General features: G+C 43.6%; 1 protein-coding gene across 1 annotated transcript; it reads left to right on the forward strand.

The window, feature by feature from the left end:
* Positions 1–9428: 9428 nt before the first annotated feature.
* On the forward strand, positions 9429–12572 carry SMIM32 (small integral membrane protein 32). Its single transcript, XM_078650686.1, has one exon. It carries the CDS (start codon positions 10163–10165, stop codon positions 10565–10567), a length of 405 nt encoding a protein of 134 aa, XP_078506812.1. The 5' UTR covers positions 9429–10162; the 3' UTR covers positions 10568–12572.
* The last annotated feature ends 2299 nt before the right edge of the window (positions 12573–14871 follow it).

The raw sequence follows: 14871 nt of genomic DNA on the forward strand, positions 1-14871 counted from the left end.
TACTGAGGGACAGGAGGGGGAGGGGCGGACATTTGCAGAGCTGGGGAAGAAGGTGGAGTGAGGGGGGGCAGAATGTGAAAATGGTGGAGTGAGGGAGGGCAGAATGTGGAAATGGTGGAGTGAGGGAGGGTAGAATGTGTAGATGGTGAAGTGAGGCAGGGTAGAATTGATTGTGGGGATGATGGAGTGGGAGGAACCGCGGAGCACAAATGGGAAGACGGCGGGGGGAGGGTCGCCTGCCGGAGCGGATGAAGGCTGGAAGTGGAGCTCGCTGAGTGGGGCTTTCTGGGGAGGGCAGTGTGTGGAGATGCTGTAGTGAGGGCGCCTCCCGCCTGCCCTGATGGAGAGTGGGATGCTGATGAGGCGAGTCAACGTGAAGATGGAGCAGTGGGGGTGCTGGGGGCGGGGACAGAATGTTGAGCGGGTGACGGGAGGGGTCATCTGGTGAAGGTTGCAGAGAGGGCATAAGCCCCCATCAAAACATTCCGATTTTCAGTGAACATTTCGGAGCTGGGCCTGTGGAAGGAGCCCCGGGCTGTGGCCGAGAGAGCGGCCGGCCCCTTGCTTCTGAGATTTTCGATCTCAATGCCATTATATTCACCTGAGCTCTCGCTCGCCTCTATGAATGCCTTGCGTCTTTTCCCATTTTAACACTTCTAGCTTTTTCCTTAAGGTTAAATCGGCTATTTGCAGAGTCCCCTCCCGAGTCCAGGCCCCTCTGTACACCGTACAGGCGTACACGGGCGCTGTGCCCGTGAGCTATCTATAGCTGCCTCCCGGGCCTGCTTTGCGAGGGTATTATGTGCGTGCCCCACCCCTCGGGGATGAACCAACAGCTTGGGGGTGATGGGGGCTCTTGACAAAGGACAATTTTCACCGCCCGCGCCCCTCCTCTGCCGCCAGGCCCCTCTCGCCGGGCAGCCTCCTTTTATAGTCAGCCGGAGTTGCTCCTGCGGCTGGTCCGCCCCCAGAAGCCAAGGTCTGGAGGTATATAGGGGTGCAGCGACGTCTCCTGCTGTCCTGCTCACCTCTGTGCTCTCTGCTCCTCCTCTTCTCCGTTCATCTCGGTATTTCTGCTCCTCCTTTTGTGCACGCATTTTCATCCCCCGCTACTCCTCTACTTTCATGGCTCATCATTGACACCAGGGCAACTTGTTCCTCCTTTTTTCCATTATCCTAATTACTTTTTGCTCCTCCTTTTCTCCACTCGTAGTGGTACTTTCCGCTTCTTCTTTGCCCTCACCGCGCCATTGTCCTCCATTTACCCCAAGACTATAATCTACTTTTCATTATTCACCCTGGTGTGCTACGTCCCCGTTTTTGTCTGCTCGTCTTTTTCTTCAGCTGTCAGTATTCACTGCGCCTCATTCCCCCCACTTGCCTGGCTTCTCTGCGCTTCTTTTCAACGCACCTCACTACTGTGCTCCTCATTTTCTCTGCTGATTTGAAAACGCTACTTCTTTTCTCCTGCAGGGGGTAGTTCCCACAGACTCCAGGCCCCATCATGCCCCCCAAGAAGATTGAACCCAAGAAGGACGCCAAGGCGGCTCCTGCCGCAGCAGCTGCGCCCGCCGCCTCCGAGCCCCCGAAGGAGCCTGCATTTGACCCTAAAAATATTACTGTGAGTATCTCATGTACATTGAATTGCAGTATTATTCTAGCCCGCTGTTTCCAAGAGGATCAATCTTTCCCATTTAGGGTCTCATGACGTCAGCTTTAAACGCTGCGTTAACACTATAATTGCCGACAATGTCAAGTGTTGTAATTACCAGTTGCAGCAGTTCTGTGCTAATATAAGGTTTGAATATCGAAATGGGGGAAAAACTGCGGGGGATCTGAGGTCGCAGATTATTCCCCATTCTGAACAGTTTGCTCTAGATGAATGCTGCTTGCTTTTTATTGCTGAAATGCTCTGGGTGTGTGTGTGTGTGTGGCTGGCTCTGGGTGTGTGTGGCTGGCTCTGGGTGTGTGTGGCTGGCTCTGGGTGTGTGTGGCTGGCTCTGGGTGTGTGTGGCTGGCTCTGGGTGTGTGTGGCTGACTCTGGGTGTGTGTGGCTGGCTTTGGGTGTGTGGCTGGCTTTGGGTGTGTGTGTGTGGCTCTGGGTGTGTGTGGTAGTAACTGCTGTCTGCTGAGCTCGTCCGTAGGGTACAATAGGTCTCACATTTGCGAGAGATTAAGCTAATGGCAATGTAAATGACAATGCCATTTATTTATCTGTTTTCAAAACCAAATAAATACAAATTTTGTCATTTACAATGCCAATAGCTCTAACTTTTCCAAAGGCGAAACCATTGCATTGTAAATGCTTGTTTTATCTTGGTTTGAGGGTGTGTGCTTTACTGTTGTTTCTGTAGATGGTTAAATCTGTTAAGAAGGTTGAATAGGTTGAATTTAAAAAAAGGTTTGATTGTATGCTTTACAAAAAAGAGAATTGACAATGTGAAATTAACATTATAAATTTAGATTTTATGAATGTAAGTACTAACAATTTGCCGACATCAACATCCAACACTTTCCCATTGGCAATCACCTGTCGGATCAGGAATAGTAATTTTGCCCCAGCACAATCCAGCACTTTTCCTGAGGCAAACAACTGTCGGAGTAGGAATAGTAATTTTGCCCTACCACCATCGAGCACTTTCCCTGAGGCAAGCACCTGTCAGCGTAGGAATTTTAAATTTGCCCCCACCACCATCCAGCACTTTCCCTGAGGCAAACAACTGTCGGAGTAGCAATAGTAATTTTGCCCCACCACCATCGAGCACTTTCCCTGAGGCAAGCACCTGTCAGTGTAGGAATTTTAAATTTGCCCCCACCACCATCCAACACTTTACCTGAGGCAAATATCTGACAGAGTAGGAATAGCAGATTTGACCCTACCACCATCCAGCACTTTCCCTAAGGCAAACACCTGTCGGAGTAGGAAACATTTTTTATTGATATCAGCAAAAAATACATTAGCAGACACAGATCAGAAATATGTTTAAATGTTTCTATCCAAATTTGGTATACCAACTCCGAACAGTGTTTATCTCAGAGAAAGTGCTGGATGGTGGTGGGGGCAAATTTACGATTCCTACACCGACTGGTGTTTACGTCAGGGAAAGTGTTAAATAGTGGTGGGGGCAAATTTACTATTCCTACCACGGCAGGTGCTTGCCTTAGGGAAAGTGCTGGATGGTGTTCGAAGCAAATTTACTATTTCAACAGGTGTTTGCCTCAAGGAAAGTGCTGGATGGTGGTGGGGGCAAATTTACTATTCCTACTCCGACAGGTTCTTGCCTCAGGGAAAGTACTGAATGGTGGTGGGGGCACAATCACTATTTCAGCGTACGCAATATTGTTAAAAACCTACTTACATATGATTTTATAAACTGTGGTATCTACTAATATCAAAAGTATAATATTATTTTATATATATTTATGGTTAATGGGATTTTTTATTCGTCTTAAGTTTTTTTTTTTTTCACTTACTTCAGAATGGAAAGATTTGCTTGTTAATACCTGCTTTCAATTGCTTGCAGCTTTACAATTTTAGAAAATGCTGTAAATAAGTCAAAAGTAATATTGTAAGTAGCTGTGATTTACGTGTTATTATTGTACTGCTATTTTTTAAACATACATTTACTTCTGTCTGTAGAGGGCAGTGTTCAACTTCTCCAATGCAAAAAGTCTCCAGGTACTTCTTCTGTGTGTGGTCACCGTGGAAGTCAGTTTACCACTGAGCACAAAATGGTGGTCGGCATCTTTTATACATATTTTGAGGGTAAACGACAATTTAAAACAAAATATGTTTTGGGAACAGTTTTTTCGCATGAATCAGAATCGGACAAAATGTATATTTATTGTGTTCTGTGTAAAAATGTTCTTATTAACGTTCCTTGTCGGAATGTCAGCCATTTTGAGTAGTTGCGGGATCAGGAGAGGTAATAAAAATACTTGAAGGACTGCTGTTTTATGTGCTTCAGAATTGTTTTATGTATAATCTCATTTCGACTTTGATAAAGTTGATATTTGCTGCATAAATTGGTAAATTGGTCTGTGGGGTTTTTTACCCGTCATTTAGTGATTTATTTTTAAATGTTAATATTCAGGTATTTTAACAGGAGGTACTTTAAAAAGCACCTGAGTATTAAAATTAATACCTGGGTATTAATAATCTTCCCTACCCAAAACCCCTATTTCCCTTGCATCCTATCCCAGGAGATGGTTCTGCAAAAAAAAATGAGGTGTTGTAATGGGATGCGTAGTATTAGTATACGTTGTAATAATAGTTTTAATGTATCTTAATGAGCATGCATTGCAATGGCATGCATTGTAAAAACATGCGATCTAATGGTAGTTGCGTTGTGAAAACTGCAATGTATAAGCATGCTTTTTAAAGGTATGCGTTGTAATGTCATATATTTGTCTGTGGTGATGTGTGATGGGTATGCTGATAAAGACAGTGTTTTCTGTCTAGGTCATATTTGTAGCTTGTCAACTGTGATGTTGAGGATTGAGGAGACAATTGGTTCCTGTAGGTGTCTGGCGGTGTGGGTGAGTTAGGCAACGTGCTATTTGAAGCCAAGGTTTCTGAGGTTTTCTAGAAGGGCTGTGGAATTTGGGTACTTTCTAGGTACAAGTTGAGGTCTCCAGGAGGATGAAGGTGCTGGTGTTAATGATGAGGGGTATGGCGAAGTCCATGATGTCACTAGCAAAACTGGTGTGGGGTACTAGTGGTCTGTATGTGAGGGTTCTGCCCTGGGAGAAGTTGACTGTGATGAGTTTCTTGAACGCAAGGTTTTCTATGTAACTCATGGGAATATCCTTGTACATTGTGCAGCTAATGGTATATTTTAATATTATGGCAGCTTCACCTCTGGGCTTGTTCTGATGGTCTATCTTGGCGATCTTGTAGCCGGCAGAGATGGCTGTAGCAATGATAAGTGCAGAGGTTGGGTTTAGTCATGTTTTCCATGAGGAAGACCAGGTCCGGAGCGGTGTTGTGCAGTAGGACCTTTATCTACGCAGAAGGTTTGGTGAGTGAGCAGCTGTTGAGGAGCATGCATGGAATTGTTGCATATTGTGTGGGCAGTGTTTGGTCTGTCTGAGCGTGAGGGGGTGGGTGGTTTGTGTAATTGACAGTGAGCAGGATTCTGGGTGCTGTTGGTGCAAGAGTGGTGGGTGTAGGGTGTAGTAGAATGCGTGAGAACTTACAGTAGGCCTAGGCGAAAGTTCCTTCCATGTTGTGTGGCAGCAGTGCGGCAAGCAACGGCCAGAGTTGAAAGCATGGAAGAGCATGGCAGGGTAGTGGTGGGTAGACAGAGAACATGGGTTCCTGGTGCTATGCACAGTCCAATCACACACAGGTTTGCCTTTGCTGCCCTACAAGTATGCCATCTGTGCGCGTCTGCTGCACATCCGTGCTGCGGCCACCATTAAGTAGGTCCTGGGAGGAGGAGAAGTAGAGGGTACCATTGACAAGAAACCAGTGATGCCACTTCTGTGCAGATGGATGATGGGAAATCCAATGATCTCACTTCCTGTACAGGTGGGTGATGTGATGGCAAATGAGGTCCTCTTGTTTGGCTTCTTGTTTTAAAAACAGTTTTGGTGGGAAACCAGACATGTCACTTTCTGTGCAAATGGATGATTAAAAATCCAATTATGTCACTTCCTTTACAGATGAGTGATCTGAAATTGTCCTCTGGCTTGCCCTCTTCTTTTAAAGATGGTTTTGGCAGAAAACCCTTGCATCTGGGCAACAGAAGGCCTTTGATCACAGGCTACAGAATATTCAATCGGATATCAGCTCTAAGGTAGAGAGGGGTGTTCCCGCAACCAGCTGGTGTGGTGAAGATGGAGGGGACTGCCCATCTCCCTACATACACTCCTGGCTTGGAAACCAGCCACCTCACAGGGCAGAAGGGTATTCCCAATTAGGATTTAACCAAGAATATTGCACTAAGGAGTCGGTTTCAGTTAGGCAAACAGAATGTGCTGAAAAAGTGGGAAAGTTTGATCTTGGGAATTTCTTTCTCTGTGGTTGGAGAGTGTACATGAGGGACCTCCACCCACTGGCTGGTGAATCCTATAGAAGTGGCACCTCAACAACAACTTATCAGAACACTTTCTGGCCCTTTGGAAGAACAGGAGAGGGTTGAATCTGCCATCTGTGACTTCTGCATAGATGTGAGGGGCTGGATATGGTCACATTTGTGCTAAGGACTAAGAAGTGGACCACAAGTGTCAGTTAGCTAACCTTAAATATGGTTACAGGGACACAGAGACTGCTAGAGGCTTTTTTTTCTAGAGTGGCTAGCTGACCAGCAGTAACTGGACCTGTGCTTAACCCTGCTTGTGAACTCTACTAATGGCTTTTGCAAGTGGGAGTCTGGCCCCCTACGGGATGTCGGTGAGGTCCTTAATTCTGTCACTGAGGTACTTGGAGATTTAGATGAGACCAATATGTACTGTTTCAAGAGAGTCTGAATAGTTTCTAGACTTCGAAGACCTCTGAAGCTTCAGCAGGACCTCTCTACAAAGGTGTGCAACTTCAAGAGAATCTCGTCAGATACAACTTCCTGGTTTGCCCCACTGGAGTACTTTGAGCTCCAAAAAAGAAACTAAGTCCAACGGTAGAAACTTTGAAAGGCAAAGGCGTGAAAAGTATCTATCTGATAAGAGGACTTCGGCTGGCACAAAATTCGAATTTGCAAACTTGGAACTTTTCCCAGCAAAACCAACAGCCATCCAACTTCAAGAAAACTTCCCTGGATACAGACTGCAACCTCACCCTGCTGGAGGATTTCCTTTTCTATTTGAGAGAGAAAGTCAGAATGTAAAATCTTTGACAAGGACAACCTGCTTGGTGTATCCCGCTCCGCTCCACCGCGATCGGCCTGAAATTGTACCTTGGTCCCAGTCAATGGTAGACAGTGACTTCTTTTTGGCACTTTACTTTTCTTGCCACTTTTATCCCCAAAACTTTCAAAATTAAAAGCTTGGTTCCCGTATTGAAATTTAATTATTTTAGGACAAGCGTTCTAATTCAAATGTCATCTATTTTTAGTAATTGGCTGTTTATTTTTAACTTTTTAATTGCTGTAGCACTGCTAAATACTTTAGATGTGTGTCCTTAATTTAAGACCGCCTGCTCTGTGCCACAGCTACTAGGGTTTGAGTCCAAGGTTTATTTATTGAACTTGTGTATTTGGACCAAACAAGATTTTGGACTTATTACTTGTGAAGAATTTGCATCCTCCCAAACTAACACCCCATTTTCTTTTAGCACAATATTGAAAAATGGGGTCAAATATTGCATTGTAAAGAACAATTTTCACAAGCCAGATATTACCAATAGTTAGGGCCACTGGAATTATGCGCTTCTGCGCCCTTAGCTTTTTTCGCATAATTATGGATTTTCTGAATTTGCCACATAGTCCATTACCTGCTACATAATCTGCAGAGTTTATCAAAAATAACGTTTCTTTCTAGTTCAAACAGAAAAAAGTTACTAGAAATGCTCCAACATGAGTTCGTGTGCAGTAGAAGGCCCTTTCCAAAGGTTAACTGGTCATCTTTCATTTGCTTATTTCCATATTTAGTTGTTAAACTGGTATTAATAGGGTGGAATATTTGCCCAGACAGAGTAATGTACTATGTGTAAAAATGATCAAATACTGAAAAAATTCTATCACAAAATGTGCTGCATTATGCCGCATAATTTGCCTTTTCTTGTTGCACAATTTAGTCAACTCAGCCACATAATCTGGTGCTCTCCAGCACATAATTCCAGTGAATGCCAGTATACCAGTATTTTTCCACAGGTGCCCTTCGTGCTAATAATTGCCTCCAGTTATTTGCCATGAGTACCTCAATAAGTCAAGAATAGCTTTCAATATGCCAGGGCCAATGACAAGCTCATAAGCATAAAACCACATTCTCAATCAAGCTCATTTACTTTCATTAACACTCATCCTCACTCTGACTCATTCATTCTCACTCTCCTTCACACTCACACACTTTTACTCACTCTAACTCACTCATACTTTCTCACTCGCTTAAGTTAATTTTCACTCTCACTGAGTCCCGCTTATTTTTATTTACTCAGATTCATTCAATCTCACTCATTCCTTTGCACGTACTCATTCGCACTCACTCACTCACACTTGTATTCTCAGTCACTCACTTGCAGTCACTCTTTGTCTCACTCCCTCATTCTCATTCACTCCGACTCCCTCAGTCTCACTCATTCACATTCATTCTCCTCCTTGGCACTCACTCATGTTGACTCACACACGCTCACACATAGAAACAGACCCACAGCCTCAGACATGTACACTCTCACCGTCACATACACACAAACCATATAAATCTAAACATTTTATTTCTCTGACCTCAGTTGCCAGGTAATTCCCTTTCCAGCTCCTGTTGCTTCCCTTTTCATTACACCAGTTATCAAAAATTGACTATTAGCCAGCGGTGATTTTCATTTTAGTCACCGCGGGAAGGAAGAAAGACTAATCCGTCCACCAGGACCTGCAGATGACACTGTAGGGTATTACCCAGGTGGCAATAGTTCGCGTGTTAAATCAGCGGCAAACTAAACTACAGCGCTACAAACCAGTCTAAAATGTGTTGTCTCAACCATGTATTCATTTAATGGGCACATGCTTTTTTGCTTGAGGTGTCGAGGCAAAATAGGCTGATGTTCAGCGTGCGTGTTTTTGGGTAAAATGGTATAGTTCTTGCGCATTGTGTTGTCCTTTTTATAAGTCAGCGCTGCATAGGAGAGAATAGGCTTGCAAGCTGTTAGAACCGCGCGCTGCTATCAATCCCATCGAGAGGACAGACGGCGGCTTTGTTTTAACTATCAGCACAAAGAGAGGGAAGCCAGACAGTTGTTTAAATGTCATTCAGGGCTGTGTGTTTGATGTATCAGGAATGCATAAGAGTGAGGCATTACAAAAGAAACCTGGCAACCAGCCCACACCTAATAGCAGTCTAAAGGCAATTTGGTGAAATGAATTAACATGCTAATTGCCAGGCTGTGGAGGGTGCGGAGGCATATTCTGCTTACGCGGGAGAAGCCCGCTTCAATAATTAAAAAAAAAGTGTGGAAACGAACTTGGGGGCGTGAGCGCGTGATTTGGGTCATGTTCTCATAGCACAATGGGTGATTATATCACTAGCAGTGCTCCTACTCTATGGCTTTAAAGCGGAGTCGTGAGCTTTCACGTGTACTAAGGACGGTAGCTGCTTTTTCTGTTCATCGTCGAGCTACTGCAACATTTCGCAGCCTTCAGACACATTCAGCACCAGGGTGCACTCCTAGCCTGCGCACTGTGGCGAGTCAAGCTGCGGCGGCGCTACAGTTTAGGAGAGTCGAGTCACATGTTTTACACATTTATGCGCGGAGAGAGATCCCAGCTTCAGTTGACAGCTCGCCTGGATCAGGGTATATCGGCTGCAGCAGCGACGGAGGCGCAAACATGCTTCTGAAGAACTTGTGCAAATATTAAGACAAAAGCCACGTCTGCCAACTGTTTGCACCAACTAGCAGCGAGGAGTGGAGGCAGCTTCGGAAAGCTGCTGCGGTGCGAGCAGAAAAGCAGGAAGTTCACGGATGCCACACAGGAGCTGCATTCCGAGGACGCGGGCTCTGCAGGGCGCTGCCTCTGGGGCTTCGTAAACGCTGCGCGCGAGGGGCAGGCTGCTTTGGGGGACGTTGGTCTGATTGCCTTCCGGGTCTCCGGGCTCGATATTGATTGATTGACTTGGGAAGCGGTCTCGATATTTATTCCGCAGCTGTGCGTGTTCGTTCGGAAGGAGTGATTTGTGGCCACCTCCCCCGGACGCCCGCCCGCCGTGTGCGGAGGGACGGAGGGCTCCGCGGCGCGCGCACACGCAGCCCGCTCACAGAGGCATGTCCGACCAACTCGCATTCATCTTTTTGACGTGTTGTCAAATGACCGCTAACGGCTTGAACGTACCGTGTTAGTGGGCACTAGGGAGAGCGAATCTTAAACAAAGGGATTATTTGGTTTTCGTTATCTCTACATTGCGGATACCGGTGTTTCAGACAACTGCGGACCAAAGGACAGGGGGAGGCTGACTGAACTCACCACACAACTGTGCTCGACGTGGCTTTAAAGAATGGGGGGCATGGGAGACTTCCATGTGGGACCCGTCCCCTTCCAAACATAGGGACAGAGAGAGAGGCTGCATGTCCTGGACAGGACCACCAGACAGGAACATGTATGGTAATGTGCTGCTGAACTCAACCAGTGCCACAGAAGCCCACCTCATGGTGCAGACCAGCACATCCTACCTGGGCAGCACACAGAGGCCGGCCAGCTCCTCTGTGTTCTACATGTCCACAGCCAGGGTGCTGAAAGAAGGCGAAATCAACAAGCCGGACCTGGTCACCTACGTGGTCCTCTTCGTCTTCCTCTTCTTGACTGTGGTGCTGATTGTGCTCTTCATCAACTGCCAGCTGAGGAACTCCTCGTTTGCTTCGCTGCCCTATTACGACAGGTCGCTGCGCGAAAGCAGGAACCCCTGGAAGACGCAGTCTGTCTGAGGCAGATGGGATAAGCCTGGGAATAATGGAAGTGGGATTCGTTGTGTGAGGTACTTTGAAGTGATACAAGTTGTTGATGCCTCTGCGGTGCCGCAACCCCATTTGGGCTGTGAACAAGGATGCAATTATCTGTTCCAATAATGGGATTGCCTAAGTGTATTGAGTATCCATCGCCTATGCCTGCTGGGAAGAGTCTCAGACTTGAGGAGAGTAAGAGCCAGGTGTATATAGTGCAGAATAAGTGTACATTTGATTTCGACTATAAAGTGAAGAGGTAAACTCGATTTACTATTATTTTTCAGGGCGTATGCATCATGAGCCAATTAAAAAGTATTCAACAGTAGCAACCCATGCTTCAGTCAGCACATCAACAACAATGCAATTGAGCTTTACTAAGGAAAAATGTATACTTACTGAGAGCATTTGATGTATACTTCTGACAGGATTATTGTAGTTCCACTTTTCTGGCCACAGAGAAAAGCAAATGAAAATGTGTAATCAAATCGATCATTTAAATATGCGACCATGGTCTGCAATACCTCATAGTATTGTTTGTTTTTCTTTCTTCGGAAAAAAATGAATAAATTGCTAGAGCTTAAATGGAGTTTTGTATTACATACATGGAGTGTCCCTTGCCCAGGGTCACCGAATCTAATGTATATTTTCCTTGGGTTAGCTTAACTTAAAGAACTTCTGTAGGGGCCGACTGAGCAAACTCAGCCATGGTCTTGGGTGATCAAAAATCAGAGGTTTCATGGCCACATTTGGAGAAATGATCCATGTAAAGCCCATTTGTCATAATTCAATGAGGTGTTGAAAAAATATTTTTAACTACAATGTTCAGTGTAGGTCATATTTATGGATGCCTAATTTCTATTTGAGGTAGGAGTAGTGATGGCTGCCCTATCCTTGCAGTAAGAGACAGATGTCTTGTAACACAAGCACCTCATAACCCCAAAAATATGTAAATGATGTTCAACAGTGATGTATAATAAACCAGTATTTTAACTTAAACAGTGCTTCCATTCCGAGCAGGAACATAACACACAATACTTCAATGGGTCAAAGGTGATCTTTCATGGGGATCTGGAATTAGAGGCATTTAGTCATAGTCTCACAGATTATAACTTTTTCACATTGACTCCCCTGCCAAGCAACTACACCAAATGTCTAACCCTGCTGTTCATCTCGTACTGAAGATTTCAGTTCATGTAAACATGCTATCCGATTTGTATAGAGGATGGCAAAGGCTTGGCGTCTGTCTTTCCATTGCATCCTGTGCGAGCCTCTAATTCTTAAATTGCATGTCAAAAAGACTACATCTCACATACGTACAGCCTTTTGTTGGCTGCTAAGCTGTATCCATGGCTATGGCTGCATAGTATTTTGGTTTTTAGCCATGCTAGGACCGTGTTCAGAGTGAACATCTAATGGTATATAAGAAATCCCAGCCCTCATGAACTGTGAGCTTAGGGTGCTGTAGCACTCACTGCACAAATGGTTACAGCTCTACTAAATACAGAAACCTGTGGGCACCATGAATCTGGTCATATACAAATAATTAGTCGAAATGAGGTAAACTAAACAAAAGGAACACAAATTCAACACACTTACCGCCCATGAAAATTTACTTTTTGATGTTTGTGTATTTTATTGTCTTCTAATTCTAATCAGAGTTATTAAATATGAAATCAACAAGACTAATGACAGGTTTGGTTTTTAATATGTTTGTAATATTGTATGGAAATCATGGGTGCATATACAAACTGTCAGCACTTTAAACAAGCCAGTAGACTTTGAAACATTTGGAGACACTTCACAACAGAAAATGCAGCATTATACTACATTTCAGAGAATGCCACCTCTTGAAGGACTGCTACCTGCAGAGGTTAAAACCTCGCATCTGCAATTGACAGCAGGATATTTTCATTGATAGAATATCGCAATCCAACCATGTTTTTTATATAGACCCTAGTTATTCACAGTGAAAATAATTTGTTTCATAAATGTGGTCACAATGCTATGCTTGGTCATTTATTTTTAAAAAATTTTGAAATGCTTATGGAGTTAACAGAGAAATATGACTGCAAATAGTTGTGCATCTTTCCTCGCCCATTTAAAGTTTCGAAGATGAAATGCATAACGTAATGCCAGCACATTAATGTATACTAGATTATACTGAAGAGATACTTACAATTGGCCTTTTAAGGGCTGAACCGTATGCATGTCAGTAAATCAGGGTGGTGCAGTCAATTTGTTGATTTCTACATGTAGAAACCTACATCATTTTGGGGTTAAATCGTTATTCATTTCTAAATCAATAACACTTGTCCTATTTGTAAAACTTTGCACTTGGTAGTTCTTAATGATTAAGTGCCTTCTGCTGTTAGAAAAAGTCAAAAGCCTCCCATCTCTCCATCACATTGGTTTAACCCAAGTGCCTTTCCAATCAGCACTGCAAATATCAGATACATACATCTTGATGCGATGATGCGAGTTTCATACTTGTGGTTCCTACCTCAAATAATGTGGTTCCTACCTCAAATCATCGCTGTGATTATCAGATGCATTTCAATAGAAGTGATGATGACACTTTTTCAGTTGTGGCTGGGGTCGCACCGGTCTATAGGGCAATGCGGCAGTGCCCAAAGGGCTGGTTTGACAGACCAGTGTGAGGCGTCTTTTGGGCTTATGATGGGCCTATTTTATGGTCTGGTGGGCTGGTGTTTAATGTTGCTTTATCTGATATTGCCACAAACGTTGCCTGCATCAAGCAAACAAAGCATTCAGAACCTCTAAAGAGCTTGTCCTAACAAGTTTAAAACTGCTGTGATTTGCTAATAGGGATAAGGAGCAACTTTTAATTTCGTGGCCAGGCCTATTTTCTGTCCCAGTCCGACCTTCGTTGCAGCCTCAGCACCACAAGAAAATTCTCTTAGTTCCAAATTACTAATGAATTCCTGTGTTTGCTCAGTGGAAAAATATTTCCGCTAATCATGCATGAATTACATATGAGGCACACCTGGACCAAGAGTCTGCTGTTAAACAAGTACAGGCCGTCTGATTTGGGGCTTCCTCGTTTCGGTAACCGAATGATTGCACAATGAGAGATAACTAACGGGGACTAAACCCAAATAACATATGCCAACAAGGTGTATGATCCAAGAGAGATGGCTTCAGGGTGGATAATCCTATGTGACAGACGACTCCCAATGTTGCTAATCTCAAATGGCATATGATTACCACTATGCATAATCCCATGTGACAGATGAATATAAGTGTTAGTAATCCCAGGTGAGAGATGGCTATTAACGTGGATTAAAGCAAGTGATCAACATTTGTCTGTTTTTTCACTAGTGTTAAATAGCTCAAGTTTTCTTAAATAAGCTGAATACATAAAACACTCCCTAATTAGTTTCTTTATTTTCTTCTTTGTTTGGTAAAACCCTTGTACACATAAAAAGAGTAGTGACATAAAATAAAATCCACGGGCCCAGCGGATTTTACAGGTAGTTGTTTTATTGAACCTTTCCTCTGTTACGCGTTTCGAGCACGTAGTGCCCTTGCTCACACATCGGATAACGCGTCAGCCATTCTTTTTTATAATTGCTTAATGCTACACCCCCCTGTGGGTCACATGATCGCATGAGTAGACATAGACAACATACTCAGTGGGGATTTCACATTGTTTGCCCTCAAATATTAACAGTTTAAATGCTTCAGCAATTGAAAAAGAATATTTTAACATTATAACTTTGGTATCACTTGATATTCCAGCATCAATGCTTGAAAATTAGTAAAGTGACAAGTGCAATGATTTTAAGTAATAAATATATAAAAAATATTCAATAAAATGTTATATAGTCAAATCAAGTCAAAATATTTTATTCGGTTTTTCAAATATAAAAACCATAAAAGCAACAGTACCACAATTAATATAATAAACAATTAAAACATGGTCTATAATTCTAAACACAATCCATTATAAAAGACATTCTATTTAAAAAGGTATCAAATATAAGCATACAGCCATTGGGGAACAACTGTGATAATGTTAATAATTTATGGAACAGCTAGTTCTCCCTACAATTTCTAGATTTTAGGGCTGATATTAAAAAAACAATCAAGAATACGGTGCTTTCAGGCTTCAACATTTGCTAATAACAAAGGGCTTGGCGAACCTGGATGAAATTCTGTTTTTTTAAAAGGGGCTTTAAGAAGGACCTCCGTGGTACATCGTAGAGGGGACAAACAAATAAAAAGTGCACCAAGTCCTGCGGAGACACATTGTCGCAGCAGCAGGA

Source organism: Lissotriton helveticus, chromosome 7 (genome assembly GCF_964261635.1).
Source record: "Lissotriton helveticus chromosome 7, aLisHel1.1, whole genome shotgun sequence".
Taxonomy (NCBI): domain Eukaryota; kingdom Metazoa; phylum Chordata; class Amphibia; order Caudata; family Salamandridae; genus Lissotriton; species Lissotriton helveticus.